Consider the following 13,272-nt stretch of genomic DNA (forward strand, 5'->3'; position numbering starts at 1 on the left):
TTCAGAGGTGACCCTCGCTGAGCCTCCTTCCCTAGCGCTGGGGATCCTCCGCACCGCCAGTCCCCGGCCGGGTCCCCCCCACCGGGGCCAGCGGCGGGAGGGCTGGGCGGGCTCCTGGGCGGGCGGCACCGCACCGGACCCGCCTCTCTGCCCGGGGCCGGCCGCCGAGCACCCTCCTTCTCCCCCGCGCCGAGGCGAGGGGCTGCCCGCGGCTCCGGGGCCACACAAAGCGGCGAGTGGCGGTGCCTTCCCCGCCGCCCGTCCGGCGGCAGCCGCGCCCGGGGCCGGCCGGAGGCGCGGGGCAGCCCCGCGGCGCCCACCATGGAGCCGCCGGTGCCTTCTCAGGAGCAGCCGCCGCGCCCTCGCTCGCACACGGTCACCACCACCAGCAGCTCCTTCACCGCCAACCTGTCGGCCAGCTCCAGCACCCTCGCCTACGACAGGGAGTTCCTGCGGACCGTGCCCGGGCTCCTCATGGTGACCGAGATCGTGAGTGACCCCGGGCAGGCGGCGGGAGTCGGGCCGGGGTGGGGGGGGCGGAGGGGCGGGGGAGCCTCGGCCTGGCATTGCTGTGGCGTGGAATTGGGGTGTTTCTCCCTCAGTGCATCACTCAGTGCAGGTGCGGTGTGTCCGTGCTCGCAGGTTGAAGCGAGGGGAAAGAACGAGCCCATGGAAGGAAGAGCGGCTTTGCGGCGGGGGCACAAACCTCCCGCCTGGAAACTATCGACAAATGGAAAAGTAACACCGGGCACACGCGGTCTGTTCAGCCTCCCGCAGCGTCTGCGGTGTCATCCCCTCCCGGGGAAAGATGAGTTTTGACTGGTTTTTAGAGACTTTTCTATAACCACATTGGTTGTGTATGCTTCGCACTTTTGTAGCGCACGGATAGTCATGATGTAGAGTTAATTAAGCAACTTCTTCGTCTTCTAGTCAATAAAAAGAATTTCCTTGTGCTCTTAGTGGTTAAATACACTTAAGCAGAGCAGGAGATGAACTAACAGCTTTTGCGTTTGGTAGTGATTTTATTTTTTGCAGGTACTCCCACATAAGGTGTAAACAAATGTCCAGAGGGCCAGGCAGCATGGGGTTCATTCACCTTAGCAATAGGTGGTGAACAGCACAATGCTGGAATCCCTCTGCAGGCCTGCGTGATCTCAGTGTGTTAAGCAACACGTACCCAGCATCTCCTCCTAGAAGTAATGTGTTTAATTCTACTACTCATCTACACTATTTCTAATTAAGGAACTTATAGAGTTGGTTGCCCCAAATAACTTTTTGAGTTTCCTGTGTGATGTTTCTGGTGTGTTGATGTTGGAAGGATTAACTTATCTGACCACATTTTCAAGGCTTGAAAACATTGTGCTTCACCAGAGCAGTGGAATGGCTGTTGGTTTTGCTGACTTCAGAGTTAAAATAACCAAGCAAAGCTTCATGCTGATGTGTGGTGTAAGACCTCTGGCAGGAACAATGCCATCGGAGAGAGGATGCACATTGATATGCCAGCTTGCTGTGTGGGCAAGTATTGGTAAGGCTGTGAAGTCAGAACCTGCTACCAGCTGGTACCTTGTATGTTGGTGTTGTTGGGAATTCTATCAATCTTCAGCAGATAAATAATTGTAGGCTTGTTTTGGTTGTTAAATACAGGAGATGCTTCACTGCCAAAGTTGTGGTAGATCTGTGAATAATGAAGTCTTAGTTTTTAGAAGAACAGCTGCTTTCTTTTCCACTCCTTTTCAGTTAGTAATTACAACAGTTATGAACCTTTCTTGTACTTTATCTGAAGAGTGATCCCACTGTAGATTGTTAGAGAGGTGCCCAAGGCTTTTCCCAAGCCCTGATGGAATGTCATGCATTTATCCTGACTTCGCATACTGAATCGACTGCACTGACATTGAGCTACATGGCCATAGGGCATGGACAGGTTCTTACTTACTCTTTGCTGGAAGTATGCTTTCTAGTTTGTGTTGACAGGTGTTGTTGTGCAGCTTACCTTTCTAAACAGTGAGATGTTTTTTAGGGGGATTTTCTTTCCTGTCAGCCATTCCTAATTCCTGGAACAATTATAAAATTATTCTTTCAGTGACCATTTTGTGATGCTTGAGTCCATTGACATTTAGAGTCAGCTTTGATTTAAGTTTCATAAGTACTTGAGAACACATTTACCAACTTCAAAAGAATCAACGCTAACTGATTTGTAGGCTAGTGTAGAGTTTTGTCTGCCCTACAGGCTTCCATGCATGTATTTTTATTGATCAGCAATGTGAAGGTCAGCAGTTCCTGACCTCAAAGAGGGTGACAGTAGTCTCTAGATTAACTTTTACTGGTTTGTGATGATGTATTTGAAAGAGCGGAGGACAGTTCTAATATGAAGTTGAAAGCAGTAAGGCAGGTCGTACAGAAGTAAAGTATTGATAGATAGTGCCTTTGAGATAGTATTTCTGGTTCTTAACTCTTAACTACTTATTTTAAAGCAGCTAGAGTAGCTGTTCTTCTGTGAAATTAAAGGAGAAGAAAAGTGTTAGTGAATTCTCTGATATAGAACTAACTAAAAAAACCCATAGTTATTAAAATCAAACAGTGAGTTTATGTGTATGTGTGTGCGTATATATATATGTATATATTTGGCATTGGTTTATGGTCAAATGTTTTCCACCAGTTCTGTATGTTCTTTTTTTTTCCTAACAGAAAATGTGTTTTAAAAGAGCATTACACAAGTTCTCTATTTCAAAATTGGCTGTGCATATTCAGCAGTAATGGAGTTTTGTACCCCAAGTCTACCTGTTCTGATTGTTGTGGCCTGCCTACAGAGATTGTCCCTTCAGGATGTTTCTGACCCTCAGTGCTGATCCCTTAGCTCACAGCGTGATCCTTCTGCTAAGGATTTACAAACCTGCAAATGAGACCAATCATATGTTGGAAAGCGGACTGGTTTTAGTAATATCTGTTATCACTGCAGCTACTCATCTGTGAGACCCCATGTTCTTTGATACCATGGTAAAGCTAAGCTCAGGGTGTTAAACAACAGTGCTGACTGTTCTGAGTATGTGCTGTGGGGCTGTGTAAATATTTGATTATTGCCACTGTCAGTCAGCAATGTGCATGCAGCAAGAGGAGTCTCCTCTAGGAGACTGGACTGAGACTGGAACTTCTCTGTGTAGGCAAAGGGCAAATCTGTGTTCTTCTTTGACCAAAGAAAATGGAAAACCAGGAAGTTACCATATAAATTAAATCTTCCAGATCCTCAAATGAAGGATTTTGATCAGATTTTGTTTCTACATCCCTAATTTGGGTGCTGTGAAGATGAATTAACTGCTGCGTGGATTTCCACATGTGCTGGTAACCAGCCTACATCTGCACTGAGATTGTGGTTTAATGGCACAGTAAATTCAGCTTAACAGCTCCTACTCAGAGATTCTTTGTAGTGCTGCAAAGCACTGGTCTGCTATTAACTCAGTCTGCTGTTTCCAATTTGTTCAAAACGAGTTAGCTTTATAAAGACAGGTTTTGTGATGGATCAGGTGTCATCTGTCCTTTATGTAGCTGCTTTAGAGCCAGCATAAATCTGGGATGAGGCTGACTGTGCATAATGAGCAGTAATAGAGTCATGTACCCAAACCTGGTTCAGCTTAATTCTCTAATGACATTTGGTCTAGCACTGCACACATCCAGTATGAATGAACACAGAAGTGCAGCCTGAAGTGTAGGCTAAATTACCTGGTGCTGACAGATTTCCATTGCCTTCTACATCTGCCTCCGTGCCCAGGAAGGGTGCAAGGTTTCCTGCCACTCACTGGGAAAGAACCGGGGTTAGTTTATTTCAGTGCAAAGAGCGAAATAGAAAATGCCACGGATTTCTGAGAGAGGCCTTTGGAAACTGGCATAAAAATGCAACTTGGTGCATGGAATCTTATCCAAAGTACTTATATACAGGAGTAGTGAAGCTTGCTGGACAAGGCAGGGGCTTCTGACTCTAGAGACTTGGATTCACTGGCCTTAGCTGGCCAGTGACTTCTGAAAATTTATCTGGATCTCTAACTTCTCTGAATGCCTTTTCCATTCATGGAATATGGATACAAGTCTTTGTAAGGCACACTTTGATCTGTTAGTGAAAAGTAATATATAAGATATAAACGGTGTTACAGGAAGTCTTTAAATGAGATGTCAGTCATCTGGGTTGACACTGCAGTAAAAACATATCATATAGAAGAATGGATACTTATTCCTGCAGTGTAGCACCACGACCACCTCTGGAGGATTTATCCTTTCAAGAGAAGCAAGTGTAGTGATTTCCTGAGATGTCTTTTGAATGTTTCTTTTCTGTACAATGATGGCCCAGAAAAATTATGTTTGTCTTCCTGAGACATTTATGGCCAAGATAAATGATAGCTAGTGATACCTTCTCAGAGCTTTAAATCAGCTTCTCAGGTCAAGCATTATGGATCACTTTGGGGAGGTGGACAGTCTTGTGGTTGTTATGGATGTAGTTATAAAAATATTTACTTTCTAGCATGATGACACCGATTCCTTCAGATTGTTGCTTCACACCAGTGTGTTGCTAGATGCAATCTCTTGTAAAACTTGTGCTACTAATTTTAAGGCTTGTGATGACTATTTGACCTTGACAATAAAAAATACTTTCTTTACCTTGAAAAGTTTGAAAGGTTGGGTGAGTGAGATCTTGTGATGGTGTAAATTTTAGTAAATTGTAATTACACTTGCATTTCTTTATGCTGTTCTATACCGATTATTCTTTGGGTGAAATGCTCAGAATAAGATAGGTACTTGAAATAGAAGCCTGATAGGATATTTACTTTATTAGCACCACATAAAATTGTGGTTCAAATTTGTTTCTGGACAATAAAAATAATTTTGATCACTGATTAATTATTCTTCAAATTCAAGACCTTTGAATGTTTAATTCATAAAGGAAGTCTTCTTGAATTTATTTATTCTAATAGAGTGGTGAGCCTTGGAATATTAAATAGATATTGAAAGTTATGTCAGATTTAAGATATTGAGGTTACCAAAACCAGAACAACTGAACATGTCCCAGTGTTGGTTCAGCAGACTTTTCCTCCCTTTTTTTTTCCTCTGAGAGATGCATCAGAATCACCTATAGATAATCAAATTTTGAATTAAGTTAGCAATACAATTATATAAATGTTAAGAAAAAGAAAAACAGAAGTAGACCAGAACTAGTACAGTTGGACCATCTACTGTAAAAAAGCTAAAAGACAAAAATTGTGCTTAAAGCTCTCCTTGCATTTAATTTATTGCCCTCTCTGACTGCAGTTCAAAGTTTTGTGTCTAGATCCCATCCTCCACCCTCACCCCCAGTTCTTGGAATAGCCCTCAGAATCATAGAGGTAGTTTCATAAAGCCCCTTTCCTCACCTGAGTAGCAGCAAGGCTTTCTCTTCTTTCAGAAACAGTAGAGATTTTTTTCTTCTTATAATGCAATTTTTGCTCCAGTAACAGGTTGTTGACAATACCAAGGCACCTTCTGACGTGTTGAACAAGTGCATTGCCTAGAGGAGACACACACAAGCACTATCTTAAAATGATTCACTTTGAATTACTGAGTGGAAAAAACCCAAATCTTGTACTAGTCAGTCATTTCATCCAGTAGCTTCATCTTCCTGTGCATGAATAAGAAAATATACAATATAAAGTCTCAGCTTCCTCCTTTGCTCTTAATCAGACAAAACTCTCACTAAAGTCAGGTTTCAGTTCTGCCTTTTTTAGGTGCTGTTGTTCCACTGCTAATCCATAGTGCAACTGTCCTTAGTATACTGAATACACGCCTATATGATTTCCGTCTTCCTCTAGAATCGTATAATTATTTAAAGTTCTGTTACCTTAAAGGTCTTTGGTTTCCTGGACAAGATTGGGGTGTTTCCTCGGGAAGAGAGAACTATCTAGGGGACACAAGAAAATAGAACCTTTAGAATGTGCTCCAAGTGATAATAGAAACAGTGTTAGGTCTGACATGGTAGGAGGGTGAAAATACCTCTTAAACTGAATGCAGGTCAAAAATGCAAAATATTCTCAATACGTCAAAGTTAAGGACAATATGTACGAAATGTCATTATCTCTTCATGAGAAGAATGCTTTAAAGTCATACTTACACATCAACTTTGTTCTTGGCTGGATAGTGAATATATAAATCCTTCTCTCTCACCCCTCCTAAACTCTAGAAAATATTTATTTTTTTTTGGTACTTACAAAAATTCTTATGCACACCAAGCTAATTTTAAATAATTTTTCTGGGCTTCTATATCCTGTATCTGTATGATGGCAAAATATGCAGTCCTCCTGTTATCCCTAATGGAATAGGTAGAGTTTCCTAGGCAGTTAGCTTTAGCATAATGCTGTGGCTGGATGTGTGAGTCATGAGGGTAAATGCTGAGGCTAAAACCATCATATTCTGAGAATAAAGTTCAATGACATAGTTGCAAAGAAACTGGGACTGCATCCCTGGAAACTGCCTTTTTCCAGATAAGCCCCAGGACTCCCATGTCCCTGGGTAAATGTACTATGGGAACTGAGTTGCTTGTGAAGGCAGTGATATTGCCAGATACGCAAATGATGGAGATACCTGATGCTGTGTTTTGTCCTAAAATGAATTCAATCCTGGACTTGTCTGTGTCTCTTTTCTTCATGGTTGTGGGTTTGTTGATGGTTTGGGGTTTTTTTTTCTCCTATGTGTTATATTCTTCTTTTTCTCTTTCTGCATTGGGATTCCTGCTTTCTGTTTGGAGTGATTTATTACATACTGTTAAGACCTTGAATTAGAAGATCCTGAAGTAGTATCATCATCATGGCTAGGCTTCGCGAACGAAGATTTGGGAAGGGCTCTACCCATGTTTCTTGCAAGCGCGTTGGTGGCTAAAAAGGCCAATACGAGAAAGGCATGTCCGGTTGCAAAAGACACAGCAGAAGGACTCCTTAGGTGGTATATTCTGTAAGGCTCGATTCTTTCTGCGTTGTCTTTTCTCCTCAAGGGTGATCCTGCGCGCTTTCTCAAAAGCATCAGCAGCGTTATAGATGGTCTGTCTCCAGGCCTCCCGATTGGAGGCCAGAGTAGACCAGTTATGGTGATCAATATGGCCAAGGCTGAGTTGTTGCTTCAGGGAGTCCTTGTATCTTTTCTTTGGGGCTCCTCTCTTGCAGCAGCCAGTGGCAAGTTCACCGTAAAGCAGGATCTTGGGGAGGCGGTGGTCCTTCATCCTAGAGACGTGCCCAGCCCAACGCAGCTGTGTTCTCAGCAACATGGCCTCAATACTTGTGATTGCTGCCTGTTCGAGAACAGATGTATTGGTCACATAGTCTGACCTGTGGATGTTTAGGATTGTACGGAGGCAGTGTTGATGGAAGCGTTCTAGAAGACGCAGGTGGTGGCGGTAGATGACCCATGATTCGGAGCCATATAAAAGAGTAGACAGCACTATGGCTCTGTAAACACTGATCTTAGTACTTTTCTTCAAGTGTTTATTTCGCCAGACTCTTTTATGAAGCTTTCCAAAAGCACTATATGCCTTCGCTAACCTGTTATCTATCTCCCCGTCAATCTTACCATCCGAGGAGATGAGGCTGCCTAGGTAATTAAACTGTTGGACTGATTTGAGTTCTGATTGGCCGATGGTGATGTGTGGATGATGGGAGACTTCCTGAGGTGCAGGTTGATGGAGAACTTCAGTCTTCTTTAAGCTGACTTCCAGCCCAAAGAGCTCAGCAGCGTCTGCAAAGCAGGATGTTAAACGCTGCAGGGCTGCTTCTGTGTGGGCCACAAAGGCGGCGTCATCAGCGTAAAGCAGCTCCCGGACAAGATGGTTTAGGGTCTTGGTGTGGGCCTTCAGTCGCCTTAGGTTGAATAGGCTTCCGTCAGTACGATATCGAATGTAGGTACCGTCCTGATCATCGAGGTCTGCTGTGGCCCTTTGGAGCATCATGCTGAAAAAGACTGTGAATAGGGTAGGAGCAAGAATGCAGCCTTGTTTCACACCATTCTTTATTAGAAAGGGCTCAGAAAGTGTGTTGCCATATCTGACTTGGCCGTGCTGATCCTCATGAAGTGAGATGATCATTTTAAGGAACTTGGGGGGACAACCTAAACGTTCCAAAATCTGCCAGAGACCTTTTCTGCTCACAGTATCGAAAGCCTTGGTGAGGTCGACAAAGGTTACATAGAGACCTCTGTTCTGTTCCCTACACTTCTCTTGCAGTTGTCTGAGAGCAAATATCATGTCTGTGGTGCTCCTGTTGGCTCTGAAACCACACTGACTTTCAGGTAGAATTCCTTCTGCTATAGCAGGTATTAGTCTGTTCAGGAGTATTCTTGCCAGGATTTTGCCAGCAATGGAGAGCAGAGTAATACCACGGTAATTTGAACAGTCTGATTTGGTACCTTTCTTCTTATACAAGGTGATGATGACTGCATCACGAAGGTCTGAAGGTAGTTCGCCTAGTTCCCAACAGCGCACCACAAACTCATGAAATTTAGCATGGAGTGCAAGGCCCCCATGTTTCCAGACTTCGGGTGGAATTCCATCAACCCCAGCTGCCTTGCCGATTTTCACCTGCTGTATGGCCTTGAGGGTTTCTCCTAAAGTGGGGGCAGTATCCAATTCGTATTTCACTGGTTGTTGTGTGATGGACTGAATTGCTGAGTCTTGTACTACACGGTTGGTACTGAAAATAGTCTGAAAGTGTTCAGACCATCTATTCAGAATGGAGGTTTTATCTGTCACAAGTGTTTGACCATCTGCACTCAGTAATGGGCTTTGGACTTGGTATGTAGGCCCATATGCTGTTTTCAGGGCCTCATAGAATCCTTTGTGATCCCCTGTATCTGCACATAGTTGAGTTTTTGCAGCTAGATCGGTCCACCACTTATTCTGGATGTCACGGAGTTTCTGTTGGAGCTTGCTGCATGCAAGACGAAAGGCTGTTTTTCTTGCGTGACAGGATGGCAGTGCAAGGTGTGCTTGGTGGGCAGTTCTCTTCTTCCTCAACAAGTCCTGGATTTCTTGATTGTTTTCATCAAACCAGTCCTTGTTCTTCTTGAGGGAGAACCCTAAGGATTCTTCAGAGGATTGCAGGATGCAGCTTTTAATATGATGCCAAATTGTTTCAGGGGAGGAAACTGCAGAATCTGTGGAATGGTTTTCGAGCCTAGTTTGAAGGTTCTGAAGTAGTATATGTCTATCTAAAAAAAAAAAAAAAAAACACCACAAAAAAACCCCCCTGATTTCCATGCAATGTATGAGGAAGAGGTATATTTGCTGGCAATGTAAGAATGTGAGCAGAGAAAGGATGCAGACGAAAATTGACTATGGTCACACAGGATTCTTGCAAATGGCCACCCAGGTTACTGAGTCCATTAACAAAATGCTGCTTCTACAGCAGAAGCAGATGCTTTTTACTCCCTGCCCTAGGATGCTGGGAACACTCCTGTGTACCTGGGGAGCCTGCTGATGTGTCTTCTCTGTTCTGTGTTCTGAACCATCTGTGTAGCGGCAAGAGGCAGGGTTAGAGCAGCGGTGGCTCAAGGGTTCTTCTTAAAAATTGAATTCTCAAAACCACAGAAAAATTCTCTTGAGGACCATCCTAAACCCTTCAGAATGGAAAATGTAGAGCGTGTCGTTCTTGTTTGTTGAATGTCTTCTCATTCAGCCTGCTGTTCCTTCCTCCTACCTGGGAGTAGCAGTGCCATATATTTAGTTTGCAATGGTCATGCGTGCATATATATATATATATGTATGTATGTATGTGTATATACACACATAGATTTATATTTATGGTTTTTTAGCTTAATTTTTATTTTGGATAAAGTACATATTGTAACAGGCTGATAGTTCTGCACTTGTTCCTCTTTCAATTCCAGGAAAAGAATACGAAGTGTATCTTTTCAGAGAAGACCTAACCCTCTTTTCTAGGGTCAAATAGCAAATGGATTTTAGCATCTATCAGACCTTTGGCAAGGTAGTTCTCTCCTTGTGGCCTGAGCCAGTTCCCATGGAAGCTGCTGGCACTGATTCACCTGCCTCTGAAAGGACTAGATCAAGTATAAGACTGATAAGACTTCAGTGAAGGAGGGACTGAGTAAGGAAAGAATCAAGTCACTGCTTCCAGTGGGAGCTGGGTTTGGTTCAAGGAAAGCTTATGTTAATTAACTTAAAGAAACCGAGCTCTTGGTTCTACATCCAGGCTTTGCCAGATCACTTCACTACACAGATTTGGATCAGTCCTGGCTGTGACTGCACTTTTGCCAGGTTAGAGCACAATACTGAGTGTTTACACTGACCCTTTTTGCAAGGTATGGGTGTGCAGATGACACTGATGCAACAACAGGTTTGCTGAGACAAAAATCTTCAAAGCAAACTGAAAACAGTTTCAACAAATTGGTATCATTAGAGGCATGCTGCCCCAGCAGTTTGTTCTAGACAACAACAATGTTTCTGGTCTGATATAAGATGCACTAAAATCAGATTTTTACAGAACCGAGGCTAAGTAAGTAAGCATGGTAATCATCAGTAAGACGTCAGTCTTTGGATAGATCATAATCCAGTTACAAAGGATAAATATATTGAAAAAATCCTAGAAAGAGGGCATGTGAGGAAAGCAACATCTCTGATCATACTCTGGTAATTGCTTCTTGTGTTTAGCTGGTAGTCTAATGTGCACAAATTGAAAGGAAATCTGTCAGGTACCTCTACTTCATACCCAAAAACAAGACTGGTTTTTATCATCATTTTTAAATATGACTACTATGTCCAGGCCTAGATTTTTAAATATATTCAAGGTGACACTGTTTTGCACTGATCCATTTATTTAGCCTGGAAGTTATAAAGCCACTAACAAGCTTCCTTTTTTTTTCCTCTGTATGTGTGTATAGCAATTACATGAAAGAGTTCTTTAATATATATTTTAGAATATGTTCTCTACATTCAACAATAATGCTATTCCCTAGGCTACAGCTCCTATGGCAGGCAATACTGAATGTGGCACTGCAGTTTTGATAGAATTATGAGGAACTGTAGGTGAAACTTAAAAATGGAAACAGTGTTGCAGGCAGGAATTAAGCACTGGGGGACAGAGGAACTTTAGGTGAAACTTAAAAATGGAAACAGTGTTGCAGGCAGGAATTAAGCACTGGGGGACAGGGGAACAGGCAAAAAAAGCATACCACAAAAAGAAAACCTCTATAATGTGTCTTTAAAATGACACTTCACCTGTTAATGTCAGATTTGGTTGTGTCCAACTGGAGATGGCCATGGTAGGGCAGACTGACAAGGGTCAGGTGAGGAGAGGGTAAATCTGTGGTGGATGTCTGTTATTACTGCTGCAGATTGGAAAGCATAAACAAATGCATAATTGTCCTTTACAGGCTCAGGGCACAACTGTGATACCTGCTGAGGAGAGTGGTGTTATTATTCAACCCTTAGTGGGGTTAAAAAAACCCACCAAAAATGGCAGCATTTGCATTGATTTGGTTGTAGTTTAATTTTTAAACCATGATGTACCTTGCTACAGTAACCTCGTGTGATGTTTCAAAGAACTTGTGTGTGTACGGGCACATACAAAACCATTAAAAAACATTATTGTGGCTGAAGGTCTTGGAAATAGAAAAGCACCAGAATTATGTTCACCCTGTTAGTGTTGGTTTGGTATTGAATTGTGTGCAGACAATTGAATGCAGTCAAAACCTGCGTAATCATGTTATTTTTATCAAGAAACTTCTGTCATGGTCATTGCACAGAAGAGTTCTTCTGGGAGCGACTGGGATATTGTGCATACAGCACTGGAGGAAGTCATGTTGTAAGGAAGGGGATTATTCAAAGAGAGAGGATGGTCTCCTGGCTAATTGCTTCCTTGGAAAATTTGATTTTTATCTTCTGCTTGCACCACAGTATTCCTGTGGGATCCTAAACAAGGCAAGTAAGCCTTACATTTGATTGTGTTTGCTTTTACTCCTTGTTTTCTGAATCCCCGATTTCAGCTCTGAGATGCAAAAGAAATGATTATTTTCAGTTGTGGCTGAAAGTCAGTAGGAGCTATGTTCAGAAGAGGCAAAATGCAGTGCCATATGAAGTGCTGTGGAAAGAGAGCATTTCCCAGTGTAATTTGGGAAGAATTGACTTTTGACCTTAATTTTAGTGCACTGTCTGTAAAATTGGGATACCATACTACTTTATTTCACAGAGATGTGTTTGGTAGTTTATTAATTGACCTGTGAGATAATTCAGATAACACAGTGCTTTTAAAGTGGTCAAGCAGATACAAAGCTCTGAGTTGCATGTCTGCAGGCTGCATGAATAAACAAGGAGAAAGCAAAACAGGGGAAGGCATTAGTTCTGAAGAAGGCTTTCCCTTCTGTTGCTCCATTCAGGTGGTGGTGTGGAGAAGGAGAAAGTGTGTGATAAAGTAGGTGGTCATGTAATTACAGACTATACCATAATGTATACTTAACTAACCATAGAATTAAGATGTGTGAAGAACTCATTTCCGGCAGTGTTGCATACTTAACTGCAAGTATTTCAACATATGTTTGTGTCTGTCTCTCTCTTGTCCGCTCTTCTGACTTTTTATCCCAAGTCCTAATTTTCCAGCTCTTTTCTGTGTTTTTTTTTTTCCCATCATTCCCCACACATCTCCTCGTTCCTTCAAACCTTCTTGCTCAGCATCTGAGGGCAACTTGCTGAAGGCCTGCTTTGCATGACTTTAATCAAGTCTGCTCTTCTTCAGACTTGACAGAGAAAATCCACAATAGAAGATACAGCCCCTGTGATAAGATTTTGGCAAAACAGTCTTGAGAGAGGAGGAGGTGTGAGGCAACTGAAAGAACAGGCTCTGCTCAGTATGAAACATCCATCTTTAATGATTTCATAGAGCTGTAGGTGAACAAAACTATAAATTTTTTTTAGAAAAATATTGGAAATAGTGATACAGTGATTTAGGAGGTTGTTGGTGAATATTGTGACGTGTTTGGTTCCTACATTTATGGAATATGCTTCCTTAAAGCAAAAGACTGAGCCATAGACGTAAAGCAGGTTGGGCAGAGCTGGATATTGTGGGAGCTGCAACAATCTTGTGATGACCTCAGTGAAAGATTTTTAGAAAAAAGCTGAAAAGCTCTTCAGTATAAGAGATGCAGGATGCATGGAAAAGCAGGATCTCTGATGGGGTTTCTGACATGCTTTGAAGCCTCACTATGTGCATAAACCATGTTCATTGGACTGTGCAATACAGTTACAACAGTTCTTGTTGATTG

At 42.6% G+C, this 13,272-nt stretch overlaps 1 protein-coding gene across 1 annotated transcript in view; it reads left to right on the plus strand.

Moving 5' to 3' along the window:
• Positions 1-244: 244 nt before the first annotated feature.
• Positions 245-13,272, plus strand: part of CMTM8 (CKLF like MARVEL transmembrane domain containing 8) — a 38,358-nt gene continuing 25,330 nt past the window's right edge. The window contains exon 1 of the mRNA XM_027675458.1: positions 245-489. Coding sequence (XP_027531259.1) covers positions 322-489 — 168 coding nt within the window. The 5' untranslated portion in view covers positions 245-321. The remainder of the gene's footprint in view (positions 490-13,272) is intronic.

Source organism: Neopelma chrysocephalum, unplaced genomic scaffold (assembly GCF_003984885.1).
Source record: "Neopelma chrysocephalum unplaced genomic scaffold, ASM398488v2 Primary Assembly neopelma1_26, whole genome shotgun sequence".
NCBI classification, from domain to species: Eukaryota; Metazoa; Chordata; class Aves; order Passeriformes; family Pipridae; genus Neopelma; species Neopelma chrysocephalum.